This window comes from Cornus florida, unplaced genomic scaffold, assembly GCF_030987335.1.
Source record: "Cornus florida cultivar Cherokee Brave unplaced genomic scaffold, ASM3098733v1 CherokeeBrave_3.0.0_Hap2_Chr06, whole genome shotgun sequence".
NCBI lineage: Eukaryota > Viridiplantae > Streptophyta > Magnoliopsida > Cornales > Cornaceae > Cornus > Cornus florida.
In genome coordinates, this window is record NW_026775576.1 from 88,776,199 (window position 1) to 88,793,811 (window position 17,613).

Genomic DNA, 17,613 nt, shown 5'->3' on the forward strand with positions numbered 1-17,613 from the left:
CAAAATTTATATGCAATCTGACGTGACCTTATCAAAATTTGACACCTGTCTTAATCTAATATAACAATAAAAAATATAAAAAAAATGAGCAATCAACCTGATACCGGATAGAATCCAATTAGAGAACCATTTTTTGTCTCTCTTTCTCTCTTCTTGGCTTCCTGGTCCTCTTCTTCCTTTATTTTTGTCAGCAATCCCTTAAGCCTCCTTTTGAGCCATTTTCACATTTGTCGCCGCCGTTCCCTAATAGATAATCATATCCAAAATCATTGACCCCATTCACTGATCAGAAATTTAATCATTTTTGTTAACAGTTCGCATATGTATTTTAAATCCACAAATTTCCGAAAAAAAACTTAATTTCCTTTTTCTTTTTGATAATTAACAACACAGTCACTTGGAATCTTGCATCCCATTAGGGACTTGAGCCCTGCACTATAATGAAAGAGTGCCTAGATCGCTAATGGAAATTCTCAGTTAAAACCCATAAACAACTTCAAAACAAATGTATAGCAAACAGAAGAAAATAATCAGATTCTATGACTTACAATGACAAAAATAGGTGGCGACGAGAAGAAACCCAGAGAGCCCAAAAGCGCGCCATGTGAGAGTGCCAAGCAAGAAAGCGATCCCAATGCCGGAGAGAGACAACCCAGATACGAGAAGCGGAGAACCCACAACGAAGATCGCGAGATTGCAGAGGAGAGCGGATTGCCAAGAGGGAGGCGAAGATTGGGCCAAATCTATTGCTCTCTGAACGAACCCTAGAGCAAAGGTGGCTTGAGCTTTGACCACCATTTTTGGAGTTCTGAAAGTTGGAGTTGGATTGAGATTTAGGGTTTCTGAAAGGGGAAGCCAAGAAGAGAGAAAGAGAGAGAAAAAATGGGTCTCTAATTGGATTCTATCGGGTACTCGGGTTGATCCAAATTGCTCAATTTTTTAATGTTATTTCATATTATGACAGGTGTTAAATTTTGATAGGACCACGTGAAATTGCAGAACAAAACTTATCCTCCTAAGACAGATCCAAGCATTACCCAAATAAAATTATAATTTATTGAATTTACTTTCTATGTTTTTGCTTTCAAAATATTGAAAATAGCAAAAAACAATTGAACATGAGTTCATGATTTTATTTTTGGAGAAAATAAAAATAAAAAAGTAAAAGCGTTGATGAACATGCATTTATTTTATCACTTTTAGTTTACTGTACCGATTCATAGCATTTACGTCTATTTTTACATGTATAAATAAACATGTTTTTTTTGTTTGTTTCACACTTCTATTATAGATTTTATGTCTTGGTTTTTTTTTTTTTCATTTGTAAGTAAACATTCTATTTATTTGTCGCACGCTTTCAATATTAGTTTTTACTATGTTTATTTCAATTTAATATATTTTCTTTCAAGTAAAATACATTTTATTATTTTTTTGTATTTGATAAAGGTGGAAGTTGAGTTCAAATCCATTAAGTGTAGCTTGTAAAATAAGTTTTTGAAAATTGATAGACTATTTTTTTTTTTTTTATAAATAATTTACAATAACCAAACACCAATAAATATAAAATATTTTACTATATCCAAACATGCAATCGGACAAAATAGAAGATCTTGGTTGGCTCTTCCCGGGATAAGAAGGCGTGGAATAACCTTGGATACCCAAATATATCATACAATTATTTCGCACGGTAGACATGATTAAACAGCTGAAGCAACTTTATTCAAAAGGAGAAACATAAATGTGTTTTTTCAGTCTCATAAAACACACTAATAATCTCCAAATTTATATAAGCAAACTAGATAAAGAGTAAATAAACATGAATCATCACCCTTAAACAAGACCAATGTACAATATATTACTACTATACAAGTTCTTCCCTGTTTCTGAAACCAATGTGCATTTCCAAACACCACTCACATGACATTATCAACACAAATGGCCTAATAAATACCGACAACTCTCTCTCTCTCAAGCATGATACACAAATGCCAAACGAATCATCATCTGAGAAATATTTTACAGGCCAAATCAAGCTTTTCAGAATTTCTTTTGATCCAAGCACTTGGAGCTCTAGCTTTTGTTGCAGTGTGTCACCCTTGTGTCCTGGAATAATAGGGTTTCGAGTGAAGCATTTTGGCTTTCCATTTACAAACCTTCACCGCCTTTCACATGGAATGGTGTTCATTAGGGTATAAAGTGCCTATATCGTGCAATCTAAAGAAAGTAAGATAACTGCTCTTTCTTCCTCGAACCACCTTCTCCATACAAGTCATTCCACTGCTTCAGTTCACTCATTACGGATCCCTCAGAGGCGAAACTGGCAGCAACCTGCAGTTCATAAAATACTTTTTCAGCATTTAACAGAAAAAAACTAAATATAAATATCTACGTAGAATTGTAATTCTGTGTGCATACAGGAAATAAAACTTATGCCATACTTCACAAGTAATCAACTTGGATCCAGAATGTATATCCTTTACTGTTACATTTTGACAACAGGAGAAAGGGAATGACAACTTTTTCATTCAAGAAAATATTAGGGGGTAAAAAATGAAAGACCAACCACAGAATTTTAGAATTCGAAATCCAGAACTAAATCTTGGCATGTCATAAGGTCCAGACTATTATCAGATGACAGGTTCATTCCCAGTAAGGTGGTTGACAACAAAGAGCAGTGTTTGTATCGGATATGAGTAACCGGAGCCAGCTTAGATAACTCAAATCAAATGATACTTCTCACAAAATCCCACACATGTTCCAAGTTAGTAAGAGTACAACTGTACAAGCAGGCTCCTAGAAAGGGCTGGAACATTGAAGATAATTTTGAACAGAACTGGATGGTAAACTGATAGTAGTTATAGTTAGCTACATTCGCTGAATAGAGAATTTATCCTTGACTAAGAACTGCCCAAGCATTACAAAACAAGAATCAGATTAGTTTACCTGATTCTTTGCCTCCTTCATGTCTTCCATGTTTAAGGGCCTCAGAGTAATTACTCTCTCCTCTTTACCACCTTCTTTTTCATCCGAACCATCTTCTGAGCTCTTTGCTTCAGCCTTCCGCTTTCTTTCCTGTACAGAGAAGTTATTCGAAAAGAGAAACTCAGAATACATATCATCAAGAAACACGGTCAAAAACAAGTTGAGTGAAAACTTATGTTAAATGGGAAATTTTTATAATTAGAACATGTACCATATCCTTCAGTCTCTCTTGTTGTATTAGCTCCCTCACAGGCCGATAAGCTGCTGTCACACATAAATTCTGCTTTTAAATAGTTAGTGCCCAGAACCATTGCCAGTTCTGGAAATTCAATTAAAATTTTCCATTTATAGAAATACAAACCTTAAGATCGCTTCCACTATAACCTTCAGTCATGGTTGCAAGCTCCTTGAAATCTAGATCACCTACTTTTTCTTTTGCTAAAAGAGTTCTCAATATCATTTCCCTACTGTCCGCAGGTGGTAAACCAACCATAATTCTGTTCACCACAAAACACAAAGCTGAATATCAATGATCTATTTCTGCAATGGTATATTTTGTCTGCTTATTTCTTACAAGAAGATTCTAACAAATTCAGAACCATGGTAACTAGTGATTGTTGGTTTAGGAGACTAAGGAAAATTCACTATCCAGTGTTCGTCCTGCCTGTGCAGATTTGTTGGGAGGCTAGCTTAGACTGGTATAGACAAACTTTTTGACATTGTTTTGCACAAAGTGACAACTCTAGGAATCAAACCCACATTAACGTGCTTGCCAACCAAGATTTTACCATTGCATTAAGCAATTGCCACTGTTTAAAATAATGTGGTGGAAATATTTCTATGCAACGTGTCTATAAGTGATTTTACAATTTCATGACAGCTGCAAATAAGAACAGACAAATAAATGGTTTGAAACTAACTATTAGATTTGAAGTTGACTATTTCATTTTGTTCTTTAATAACTTACTACATGGAACTTTTATAAGCTGAAAGTATCAAGATGAACCGACGCATTCTCTTCAACAAAAAAAGTAAAAAAAACCACATCAGTAATCAGATTTTTTTTAAATACCTTTATTCAGTAAACGTAAAGAAGAGTGTTATTCATAAAATTTGGATGGATGATGAAAATAAATATGTGCGCTTACTTGACATGCAAACTAAAAGCTTGAGGCAAACGTGGAAGCAGATAAAGGACGCAGACAGAACACCAAAGTTAGAAATAAATATTTAAGGTTTCCTGCTATTGCTGAAGATATCAATTTTAATAGTTAAAGAAGCACAGAAGTACAAGGATAAAGCTGATTGTGAAAAATATGCAAATATACCTGCGCTCAAACCGCCTGATAATTGCTTCATCAAGGTCAAATGGCCTGTTGGTCGCAGCAAGAACAAGGATGCGCTCACCCGGCTTTGTCAACAGCCCATCCCAATGTGTCATGAACTCATTCTTAATCTTCCGCATAGCTTCATGCTCCCCAGCTCTTGTCCGCTGCCCAAGCATACTATCAACCTCATCCACAAAAATAATAGTAGGAGAAACCTTCGCTGCAAGTGTGAACAGAGCACGGACATTCTTTTCATCTTCCCCAAACCATTTTGAAGTAATGGTCGACATTGAGACATTGATGAAGCTTGCTCCAGCTTCATTAGCAATGGCCTTTGCCATCATCGTTTTACCAGTACCGGGAGGCCCAAAAAGCAATATACCCCTGCAAGGCTTAAGAAGCCCACCATTGAAGAGGTCCGGTCTTCGAAGAGGGAGCATTACAAGCTCCTGAAGTGATTCTTTAATCTCGTCCAAGGCACCAATATCTGAAAATGTAACTCCAATCTCATTCGCAGGAATCACCTCTGGCCTTATGCGTTTCTCAAATTCATTGTCAGGAGGAACTTCCTGTTGGAAAACATAAGGTTCAAAACTAATAAAAAGGGAATGAAAGAACTGAAGTAATCCATACCAAAAGTAGATTCCCGATATGACTAATGAAACTCAGGAATTTTAGAACCATGGTAATGAAGTTAAAGGCCCTAACCCAGTGTGGTCCCCCTCAATCAACGGTATTATGAAGAGCGGACTGACTGCAGACTTAACATTTGGAATTATTTGCACAAAATGGCTGTCTACATATTAGAACCCGCATTTTCACACTTGCAGCTGAGCTTTAACCACTGTACTAAACAATGAACCTAAGTAAATGTAATATTTTTCTTAACCAGAAATAATGTACTTGCAAAATGATGCTGATTTCTTAGATGATCTTGTATGTGCATATTAGACATATATTTTTTGGTCATTATCCATTGTTTGATCCACTGATATAGGTTCTAGGAGAAGACTTGGAGATAAACTTCACCATCGACATTATTTTTGGACAAATTGGGTGATCTTAAGAGTCAATAATGTGACATGCTTGTCTGCCAGAGCTTTTTCCATTACACCAAGCAATGTCCTCTATTTATTTGGTATATAGAATACATAAAAATCCTGACAATATATGTTCTAGAATATAAAGTATGTAAAGGAACAATGGTAATTTACTTGTAAGTTATTCCATCAACAAATATATTTCATATTTCTCAAATACCAGATTCTCTATTACTAAAAAATTCGAACACGAACACATATTGTCAGGAAATTTACTTACCATATATATATTTTTTGGTAAAGTAAATTTAAGTACTTTATATAACAGATAAATCAATAATGAGATCATTTTGCAAGAATATCTTATCATTGAGAAAATCCGAACACGAACACATATTGTCAGGAAATTTACTTACCACATATATATTTTTTGGTAAAGTAAATTTAAGTACTTTATATAACAGATAAATCAATAATGAGATCATTTTGCAAGAATATCTTATCATTGAGAAAAGAGTATATTTACTGTATTATTAAACTTAAAGAAAATAGTGAGATTTGTGACAGCATGAATTTTGATTGCATTAAATTGAAATTCTGTGACATAAAATATTCAAAATAAGTATCAAGATTCATGCTTGGAACTGTCAGCATGTCCAATGAGATAGCTCTCAATGGTTTCATTTTTTCACCTCATCCTTATCTCTCTTTCCAATTAGCAATAACCGAAGTAGGACTCACCGCAGCTCTTGATGAAGATGGATTGTCACCATCCTTCTTTGCTAAAGGACCTGATTTCTCCGCCTCACTCTTTGACCCAGTAATCCCTTCCCCTTCAGAGTCCTATGATTGATAAATGAAAACCATATCAATAATGACAACATATCCTCTACTCTAAGATTGTTAATAAGTATAATGTTTTAGATGTAAAACATACCTTGGAAGATTCAGCATTCATCCCCAGTTTAAGAGTACCTTTCCCACCACTTATTCCCTCCTGGAAGATACCCAATCCATGGGATAAACTGTTCCAGGGATAGAAAGTAATTACATGGAACTTTTTCAAACCAAAAAAAAAAAATATTGGAAGAGAAAGGATGCAGCAATACCACAGAAAGGAAATTTTGGCATCTACCTCTCAGATGATATAATAAGCTTTCCATTTCGGTATTCTGGATCCTTGTTGTTCATCAAATGATACGATATTGCTGATACCACAATCTCTTCTATGTAGTTACTAAGAACCATCGCGTCACCATGACAGATCGTACCTAAATCATCACATTCAAGATCATTTGCTGCAAGTACCTCAGCTATGTGGTTTTTATTATCCTGAAACTGGATCTTCTTCATGTCCTCTTCTAGTTGGGTTTTCCAGCTTCTAAGACGAGTCTCATCTTCAGGTGGTCTGATCTCAATATTGTAAGGAAATAAAACAGCAAGTCTCTCGTCCATTTCTGCACAATCATCGCAAGTGTCCAACATCCGGGAACCAAGTACCAAAACAGATCCTGATACTTTCTTCAACATCCTATCAAACAATTTGTATAGCCTTTGCGATTGGAGAAAAAGCCTATCAACATCCCTGAGGTAAAGAATGATGGAACTGCTTTCAGAGACTGAAACCAAAACCTGCAAGTGAAATAACAAACCATGCCAGTCAGTACATCCCCAGATAGCTAATGCTGCATAATGAACCTAATCGAGTGAAGAAATCATATAAACATGGCTATGCATAAGTAATAGTTTTATACGTTTTAAAGCAACCAACCCATTCATGGTCATAATACCTTGTAAAGTGACTGTAAGAAAAGTTTCTCATCAAAACACCAACTGCTCATGCGCTTGAGGGGAGCTAAAAACCAAAAACAAGTACCAACAATCAGTAAGAACAAAATCTAAATAAATTACCCTCCATTTAACAATAACTGCTCAAGACCTATCCGCATGCAACAGTGTATCAAGTCTTGTAGTAGATGAAATTTTCAAAAAACAAGAAAATCAAAAATCAAATGAATTCTCATAAAATTGAACAGAAGAATTTGAATAATGAATTACGCAAATCTTGGACTCACTAGTCAAAGGGAATCCAGAGGTGTGACTTGTGCAAATCTCAAAGTTATGGAAAATTTTACTCATATTGAGTTGGAAGAGCTGAATCCCAAGGCCAGAGGTTGGAGTAAGTTAAATTATTAGTTAACCATCTGTCCAAAATGTTAAAAAGAATATAACAAGAAAGAAAAACTTCAGATGAAAAATGAATAAGTTGAAGAAAACAACAAAAATCCCAAAGGGTACTTGTGGCAAATTGTGCCTTGACCATGCGTTTGGATTTAAAGTCATTGATAATACACACTTCATAAAGGGCACTAGATATAACTGTAACATTAGATATTAATCAGGCTTAGTTAGCTTAGAAAGTTTCACATGATATTATCCTAGATAGAATCCAGTAAATATAATATCCAAGAGTCCAACCCCATTGATGTGTGTCCCAGAAGGCAGGGGTAGAGAGGACAGTAATGGCTTTTCTACTCCTCCGACCTGGCATTCTCTAGAAGAAACCAAATTTAGGCAGGTCTCAAACATACTTGAACATTTTTTCACTGACAAGTCGCTTGAAGATAAACAATTATGCACAGAAGAAAAACTTTTGTATATTAGCAGATTATTTTTATCTAATCATAATCAATTGAATGCTGAGGTAGTGCTTCAAGGATGTGATTTGAAAATAAATAAATAAATTGCAAACATATTGAAAGTTATCAATGTTTAAAAAATTATAAAATGCACAGCCAAGTGTTTCTTCACGTTTTTCATAAAGTATATCAAAACAAAAATTCTAAATTACAACCTAGATTTGAGGAGGAGCACTGAGAGCTGATGCTACTCATATCACTGGAAGAAGAGGCATTTCTGCGAAGCTTTGGAGGATCATTAGAACCTTCCATAACCCTACAAAGTACAGATAATGTTATATATTAAGAATAATCTGAATAGCTAAACCTGTGTCATGTGATCCAACTGCAACAACTACTCTACTGTACCTTGATTTAATATCCACACTGCTGCTTTGCCTGCAAAATGTGCCTGTAAGATAATTGAAGCCACATTAAACAAATTTGAAGAGGAAAATGTCATCAAAAGAAAAAAGAACAAGGCAGAAAGGAAAATAAAATACACAACTTAAAGTTTGTGAGAAGTACATAACAGCTTGATTAGCAAAAAAAAACAATTATAAAAATAAAATAAAATAAAATGAAGCACATAGAAGCTTCTTCAAGTAACATATTCTGAAATATTATAGCACATAACAGCTTCTATTGATTTATTTATTACTATTTTCCATATTTTCAATCTGATTTACTCTGTTGCTAGCAAAAATATGGGACAATTGCAGGGTTTCCAATGATGCATCAACTTGAACTAAAGTGGCATTTTTCAGTTTCCCAAATGGAGAAGAGTATGTGGTTCTCAATTTGCATTTGGAGATCCATATAAAATCAATGTAAAGGAATGGGAGACTCAATTACCACAAATCAAATAGTTGAGCACTGCCAAGTGCCAACTAAATTGCCATTTCTAAACCATAATTAATCATTCCTGCACCGATTACTGAACATGGCATTTTAAAATTATAATCACAATAATATAAGCATCAGAACGATGTTTAGCTCAAAACCAAGTCATAAAGATTCTAATATGCAATTAGCCACTACAAGATCATAAACATGACTCTCATGAACCTTAATGTTTAAGTATAAAACAAATAATCTGTACTTCCTCTTGTACCTCGGGTATCCTCTCTTGAGGGAAGGATTGAGAAGGAACCAAGCAAACTGGACATTCGCTCTAATGTCACCTCTGAGATAGATCTCTTGAAAGACTGCATAATGAAACAACTAATCAGGAAATAGTCCACTGAAAGTTTAATGGTATATTTATATCTCACAAAGAATAAAATTATAATGTGGAAAACGGTTTTTGAAGTGCAGAAATAAATGATATTGACTGTACACAGCAGCCACACCTTTAATTTGGAAACATCCATTAACCTTCCACTCTGCAACTGATATTGCAAGTGCTCGTGGAAAAAACAATATCATATTTTAAAAACAAAACAAAACAAAACAAATAAATAAATAAACAAACTTACATTTTTGGGACTGCCATACTTGCTCTGCATCTGAGGAAAATCAAGCACAACTAAAATTTAGCGTGACAATATGACAAGCTATGAACATAAGGACAACTGACATTATATTTAATCAGTCACCTTTAGACAAAAGTCGGTTACATCAAATACTAGCAACTTCGCTTCAAAGTGATGTGCAAGAGCCTTCGCAAGCATTTGCTGGTAAAGTTCTTGAAAAAAAAAAAAAAAAAAAAAAAATGAAAGCAAGTTTAGGCCACAAAGAGTGTGTCAAAAACATACTAATAATTATTTCCATGCAAGGCGAGGTAGCATACCAGCAGGCCCTGAGAGCAATATAAACCTACTAGCAGGCGAAAGATTCCGTGTGTGCTTGGAAACATCAAGGTGTTTTAAATGGAAATATGCAGCGCTTGTCAATAACACCCGTGTCCGCTCACTGTCATTGCCATCAACATAACATTGACACAGAATGGTTATCATATAGCACCAGAGAAAGAAATTGCCTCAATCTCAAAGCATTGAAGAATAGAGACTTGTAACGTACTGTACATAAGTAGACCAAGAAGACATGATAATTCCAATAGTTACTTCATACAATTGATACGCAAGACTCACAATATACCATTAAATCTCAATGTTTATTTGTTCAAATATATCAATGTATATACTGTTTGATTCTTTTTTCTTTTTTTTTTTCCTCTCAAAATGTAATGTTCGAATTATACATTGCATTTCTTAAATAAAGAAATTATAAAAAAAAAAATTCACAAAGTTTGGAAAAGAGAGAATAGAGTAAAAAACTATTTTTGATGATGCTTCGTGTATTGGTAGAGGTGACAAATGTAATTTTTAGAAGCAAATAGAAATCTATGGAACAAAGTCCGTGTTGTCAAATTTCAAACCTTAGAGCATGATTGACATAAATTATAACTAAATAAAAATATAATCACAAAATCAAAGACCAATAAACCCTTGAGTTAGATTTGTCTGAGAGAAGAACTTGATACCAGACCAGAATCTGCAGGTCTCATAAAATTCTGGATCCAGCTATTAAATACGGAGTAATAATTTGTACAAAACTCGTGAATGACAAATACTTTTTCTCGAATTCATTGATAATAAATTGGTATAACTAACCAGTTCAAGTGTTACTAAAAAAAATCTATAAAAATGAATATATATATATATATATATATATATAAAGATGATAAGGTTATAAAAATAGTACAACTTGGCTCATAAAAAATTAAAGTAGTTAGACAAACACGCAAATCCATAGGCGAGAGAAGCATGTGCAGAATGATATCCTCACACCAGATATGGTGGTCCAATTATGTATCAAAACAAAATAATAAATACGATTGTATATACTCATAATTGCAAGTAAAACATTAATAAAAATAAAATAAAAAATCTTTAGGTCCTTATTAACAACATGGAATTATCAACATGTCAGATTTATTTAAATTTAAGAAATATTTAATAACAATTCCCAAAAAAAAAAAAAAAAAAAAAAAAAAAACAAACAAACGAACAAACAAACCCTCCCTATACCTGAGGTAATAAGGAAACTCTTCAAAGGTGGCCTTGCTTTCTTTGCCGTCGACGAGTAGTCGCAGAAGCTCCTGCTCTATCTGCTCGGCCGTAATGCCTTCGGCCGAAGAATTGTAGCCGGTCCATTTGCTTACAGTCTGTCCAGAGGCCAATCCAAGCCCCACACCAACCCCTACGCTCAATGCGGACAACAAAAAGTGCTTCTGTTCCATCTCTTCCTATCCTTAACCTAAAACACAACCAAAACGCCCAATCTTAGTGAAAATCTCTACTATTTTTTCAATCCACATTTCATTTTTTCTCCTAATACAATCTCCAAAAACCAATCATCACAATCTACGAAGATCTACTTCCCACTTCAATATATTTAGATCATACACTTATTATATATATACTAATCAACACTATGATCAAGAAGCACCGATTTCAACATGTAAACGATATGTATGATCATATGTGTGTGTGTTTTGTGTGTGTGTGTGTGTGTTTGTAGTAAAAATATAAATATGAATGCGATTTGAGAGAAGCACTGAAATGATCCGTACAAAGAGAAGGGAAGAGGATGGATATTGAGAGAGACAGGTGGTTAGAGATTGTTTGTTTGAATTACAGACACGAGAAATGCGTATAACCGAATGAGACGTTGGGGGATTCCTTTTTTTTGACAGGGAAGAAATGGCCTCTCTCTCGCTCTATAAATAGAATTATAGACAAAGGAGAGAGATATATATACTGTTGACCTTTTGACTAAACGGTCACTGCCAATTCTGCGTCTATTTACATACTCCTACTATTTTATTTTATTAAAATTTTTTTAATACACTGGCAAGTAATTAAATATGATGGGAGAAATTATTAGATGATTTGGTGGCTAAATTTAATAGAGACTCTTTTTAATTAAAATAAAATAGATTTATGAAAATTGTAATTTATTACAAAAATATATTTGGATAATAATTTTGATTATTGAACCACTAAAAAATAGATGATCCAAAATCATCTAATAATGTCTATAATTATTTAATAATTTTTCAGTAGACTATTATTTGTTTCTGGTAACTTCTGGTACCATCAAAGTTTCTGTTAATGTTTCTTTTTGTAATATATTTTTACATTCCTTTGTTGCCACTTTTCTTAATTGCACTAAATCATCACCTGTGAATGATCTAGGACCATCTTATTATTTTGGGTTTTTTTTAAAAAAAATTTCTATTTATTTATATTATTTTTATCTATTTAACTCCCATATTTTATACAAAAAAATTAATTCTAATTATTATTATTTTTTTTTTATCAACAATGTATAACATTACTCTTTCTGAGGTGCACAAAAAGGGGTTAGGAATAGGTAAATTGGGTTGAATCAAACTGAACACTTTAGTTCGGTTCTTTGACGAACTTATTCAATTTCGGTTCTAAATATTTAAAATTCGTTCATAACTATTTGATTCTAAATTTGATGCAAAAAATAATAGAATTATTAGTAATAATTATATTATATTATATTATATATATATATATATGGCAGTAGAATCGAGCTAAATTGATTGTTTAGGGTTCGGTTCAATCCAAGCCCACTAGTTCTAACGGTATGTTCGATTCTAATATTTCTAAAATTGATATAACCAGTTTGACTTTGACTTTGAGTCAACCTGTTGTTTTTTTCTTATTTCAATTTGTATGCTTCATGACTTTGAGTCAACCTGTTGTTTTTTCTTATTTCAATTTGTATGCTTCATGCGTGCTTCCAAAAAAGACTCTTTTTTTTTTTTTTTGTTTATATATTTTATGAAAATGAAATTTGTATAAGAGTGAAATCAATGCTACTACGAGAGGAGTCCTCTCGTAGTAGCATTGATTTCACTCTTATATATATATATATATATATATATATTGACATTTTCTGCATATAGTTTATAAAATTACAAAGAATGCTCCCCTAAAATTAGTTTTTTTCAAAAAAATATATATTGATCCTCTCCTAATAGCATTGATTTCACTCTTATACAAATATATATATATATATATATATATTGACATTTTCTGCATATAGTTTATAAAATTACAAAGAATGCTCCCCTAAAATTAGTTTTTTCAAAAAAATTCTCAAATTGTTTCATCTTCTTTTTCCCTTCTTACTCTTCTTTTTTCAATTTCTTTTTTTGTTCTCCTCCAAAGAAATGCAATCAACCCTTATCATATATTTTTTCCCAATGTTTTTTTTTTTTTTAAGGTTAGTTCAGTTAAGATAGTCGTAATTTTTAATTTTGCTTAGATATTACTCATCTGTTTTAAAAAAAATGTCGTGTTTTTTTAGTCTGTCTTAAAATAATTGTTCACTTCTTTTTACAAATAATATATTTTATATTTTTTCATATATACTTTTGGAATTTAAAATTTAAAATTTAAATATAAAAGTAAGTTAATAATTTTTTAAAAAGACAAGAGCATATTCTATACGTTCCCTTCAAAATTCATATTCTTCCAAAGCGGCGTCTAAATCGAGACACAGGAGAAGTATTATGAGTCCATCATGACTTTAATTGGACGGTCACAATTCACCAAAAGTTGTCTCTACAGCACGTGTTTTGGACTTTTATGTAAGAATATTGCAACAAACCACTATACTTTGTCCTTTGAAGTATCAGAACTGCTGCCACGCTACAGAGGCGGCTACAAATTTAGTAGTATCATAGTGTAGACTCGACCCTACACCTTCTCATTTTTCGTTTCCTTTTCCTTACTTTTTACTAGTGTGTATATATATATATATAGACACACACATGTATATCTTCCCATCTCCTCCTCCTCCTCCTAGCTTTTGATTCTGCCCTAAGAGAGAAAAATTATAATATGTCTATAATTTTAAGTGTTATGAAATCTTTAAAAGTTTTGATGTCTCACATATTGTGATTCTGTTAAAATTGTGAGTTTGTGAGATACAGCAATATTATTAAACATAATATTATTATGAAAGAATGGAAAGGAAGGGAGGAACACCGTCATTTGAAAAAGAGGGAAAGGAGAAAGGAAAGAAGAAAAATAAAAAGCGGGAAATTCTTCATTCTCCATGTACTTTTAATTTCACTTGAGAATTAATATCAAGGAATAGGATTATAGGAGAGGAAAGTGTTTTAGCTTCTTTATTCAATGCCTCTAAATAATTTGTTTTTTGTTGGTTCATTTATTTGATCGGTTAATAATTTTAGTATTTCGTTTTCACTTTCTTGTTAGTGAAATGAATGTAAATATGTCTGCGAACGTCACATTGGTTATAGATGTCTCGATAATTTAATGAGTTAGTACCTTCAATAAATTTTAAAATACTAAATTTTAATTATTTGCATTTCTTAGTCTAACTTTTAACTTTCCTGGCCCAATTCTTTAAATTAATTAACATAATTTTGAGAGGGGATCAATATTTAAAAACATTACTGCTGGAGAAGGATAAGCTTGCGTGAACCTAGTATAGGAGTGATTTTTCTATGAAATTTTGGACTTATATACTATGTATGAAAAATAAAATTCCCATATTATCCCTCCTCGTACAATTTTTTGGATAAGTATCACATTGAAGCCTACTCATCAGACCAATTGCCGACATTTTACATGAGAATCCAAATATAATTGATGGCAGAATTGGATTTGAACTTGTCTTGTCAATGGTTCTGTATTGTCATTCGATATTCAACATAACTAATTATGGTTGCGTTTTTTTTTTTTTTTTTTTTGTTTCTCCTGAATTATGGTTGTGTTGACATTACTATTCTATGTAATTTAGTAATGAAAATGCATAAGTGTAGGATATTTTCAATTTTTACGTGTCTACTGAAAAAAAATAAAAAAAAAGAAGAGAGAGAGAAAAAAAAGTGCATTTTTTTAATTCTACCCTCACTCCAAACACACTTGTATGTATATGTAGGTGGGTGATTTTTTTTTAGTAATATACTCTTGTTAACATGTTTTTTCTAAATATATATTCATAAAATATTATCATTGCTCCCTTAAAATTATTTAAAAAAATTATTGTTGACCCCCTCACATTATTTTATAGGCTTGTCCCTGTAAATAAATATATATTTATTGTTAACCAATGAACCAGATTTGATGCTTCTGAACTACTGAAGTCTGAAGATATTTAGAATTAGCTTGGTCAATTATTTCTGTGTAAATGGCCGCAAAACATTACTTTTCTTATGAAACCCTATATTCAAATCTTCAATCTTGTCTTTGTTTTCTCCCTCGTCACTCTCTCTATCCTCTTTACTTCTTCTCTGCCATCTCTTCTCCTTCTCAAACCATTGCAATGCATACCTTTAACATTTCAAAATCCTAAAATCCCATTCTACCGAGTACCCTTTCATTTCGTGTTTAAGACGTGATTTATTTTTTATAAGGTAAGTTGAGTTGGAATTTTGTAGTTACGTGTGTAGCCAAGTTAGCCTTACAAACGAGTTGGGTTTCGAATCGTGAGTAATACGTCGTCAATTGTATCATTATCCTTTTCTAAACTTCGATTAGACTCAAGCTGGCTGAGTTAGTTTTGAGTTGATTAGGTTAGTAAGCTAAATTTGCCGGAGTTGAGCTTTGGTTCCTAAAACTCCACTCAAGTCCATTTCAAATTTAGTATAAATTAAAATTTTGTTCTAACTTATTTAAAGATTTGGTTGAGCTCAGACTAATCCATCCAAATCGACCTAATTTCTGACTTAAACTAACTTAAACTCGTTTAATTAAAATTACATTGTGTTTGAGAGCATCAATCTCTTTAATTCAAATTCAATGTAGAGTCACTCAACCAGACCAAATCCATTCTGCAACCTTTATGTGACATAAAGAAAAGGAACCAACAGGCCCTTGTTAAAGATGAAGTGACCTAAACATCTTTTTCTACCTTTTTGATGACCTATCACAATTATGTTAGAAGAAATAAAATAAAATGCGACAATCACAACCCAAGACAAAGAGGCAATGTTGAAAAATACTGTTGTAATGCCTGGTTGTTCTTTTTCGAAGTGTCTTTTCTCGCTTCGGTAAAACTTGTCGCAATATTCGTGATGAAGAATCCCACCACTTCTACAAAAATGGCTCTTAATTAAAGGTAGGTCTTGCACTATTTATTCGATGTTAGGTGAGATTATTTTGGTTAATTTTATTAATATTATTTTGATATAAAAATGATTTGGTTATCTGTTAGGAGACGACCCACTTTTCAACCATGAACCTTTCCACGGTGGTGAGATCGATTCAATTTTTTTTTTTTTTTTTTTTTTCTTCGGAATCTTAAGCAAATTTATAATTAAAGAAAGAATAATTACATGGGTGGGCCCATAGGCCAAAAACAGTCCAAAGAAGGAAAACGGAGGCCAAATAAGGCCCAACAAGAGAAAGGCCTAACACCAATTTCCAACCTAATAACCGCAATTAACGGCTTGTTTAGCCGTTAATTGTGGGTGTTAGTGTGCAGTCTGGTAAGCAGCTCTAGAGAAGATAATCGGTGAAGTTAACAGTTCGGCGGCCTTGGTAGAGGATGACAGCAAGCAGGAGAGAGATTCTAATCTGAGAGAATCTTCCTCGAAGAGGAGCAATCGCACAAGAACCCCAATTTGAGAATTGCAGTGATTCGAGCAAGCACCAATCTTTGAGATGAGCTCTTCCCTTTGAAAATTCTTTCATTTCTTTCCTCCCAAATGTGGTAAACCATAGATGAGAAGCATAATTTGCGAAGTAGATTTGCTGGGGAGTTCCTTTTTCATTGTGCAGAAATCAACTGTATAAGATACTCCCAGTTAGTGATTGTAGTGAAGAAGTTACATTTGAGTTTGATGAATCGCCAGATAAGAGATGCAAAACAACAGGTGAGGAACAAGTGTTGATGTGATTCTGTGTGTGAATGACATAGAGCACAAAGGTTATTGTGGTTGGACATTGATCTGCTATCAAGAGTGGATAACCTGGATTATGCAGCTAACCATAGGTTGAATTTCATTCTAGGGATTGTAGGTGAAATCCAAACTAAGTTGTGCCAATGGACTAGTTGAGAGTGCTCTGTAAGGTACAATGTTATGTGCTTGAAACTGAACTTGCCATTTGGTGATGCCAACCAAATCTTGCTATCACTTCTTGAAGAACATGGTGGGGGCTGAAGAAGTAACTCAGGAATGGCAGAGGAAAGGCATGCAGGAAATGACCAAGATAAGTTCTATATGAAAGAGCCGACTGTGATTGATTCATTGAAACCTGCATCAGTAAGAATTGTTAGTGGAAAACGACTGCAAAGAGGGCCACCTGAGGACCAGTTGTCAAACCAAATGAGGTCTCTGAGCCATTGCCAGTCCTATGTTTGAGAAGCTGTCTAGCAATGTGCCTGAATTGCAAAATCTTCCTCCAACTCCAAGAACAAGGTTGTGGGAAGTTGATTCTCTAAAAATTCCTTGACTTGATGAGGTGAACCCTACACCAAGTGATCCAAATTCTGTAATGATTGCATGAGTAAAGATCCCAAATATACCTTAGGATTCTAGCCTTGTTTGATAGTTCCAGGTTTAGAATG

General features: G+C 33.4%; 2 protein-coding genes across 6 annotated transcripts; both read right to left on the reverse strand.

The window, feature by feature from the left end:
* Positions 1 to 97: 97 nt before the first annotated feature.
* LOC132312693 (protein VTE6, chloroplastic-like) lies at positions 98 to 917 on the reverse strand. The gene is made up of 2 exons (XM_059811157.1): positions 549 to 917; positions 98 to 243 (listed from the first exon to the last, which is right to left on the reverse strand). Exons 1-2 carry the CDS (start codon positions 796 to 798, stop codon positions 188 to 190), a joined length of 306 nt encoding a protein of 101 aa, XP_059667140.1. The 5' UTR covers positions 799 to 917; the 3' UTR covers positions 98 to 187.
* An 894-nt stretch (positions 918 to 1,811) lies between these two features.
* LOC132312694 (uncharacterized) lies at positions 1,812 to 11,741 on the reverse strand. 5 transcript variants are annotated; one of them, XM_059811158.1, is made up of 17 exons: positions 11,606 to 11,741; positions 11,061 to 11,289; positions 9,821 to 9,942; positions 9,627 to 9,715; positions 9,507 to 9,536; positions 9,143 to 9,236; positions 8,398 to 8,440; positions 8,205 to 8,305; positions 7,141 to 7,205; positions 6,486 to 6,982; positions 6,288 to 6,375; positions 6,092 to 6,193; positions 4,311 to 4,879; positions 3,344 to 3,479; positions 3,194 to 3,262; positions 2,944 to 3,072; positions 1,812 to 2,328 (listed from the first exon to the last, which is right to left on the reverse strand). In XM_059811158.1, the coding sequence occupies exons 2-17, from the start codon at positions 11,270 to 11,272 to the stop codon at positions 2,215 to 2,217; spliced, it is 2,460 nt and encodes an 819-aa protein (XP_059667141.1). In that variant the 5' UTR covers positions 11,273 to 11,289; positions 11,606 to 11,741; the 3' UTR covers positions 1,812 to 2,214. The 5 variants fall into 5 exon arrangements, with proteins under 5 accessions (XP_059667141.1, XP_059667145.1, XP_059667142.1 ...); XM_059811162.1 differs by lacking the exons at positions 11,061 to 11,289; positions 11,606 to 11,741 and adding an exon at positions 10,514 to 11,025; XM_059811159.1 differs by lacking the exons at positions 11,061 to 11,289; positions 11,606 to 11,741 and adding an exon at positions 10,051 to 10,500.
* Positions 11,742 to 17,613: the final 5,872 nt, after the last annotated feature.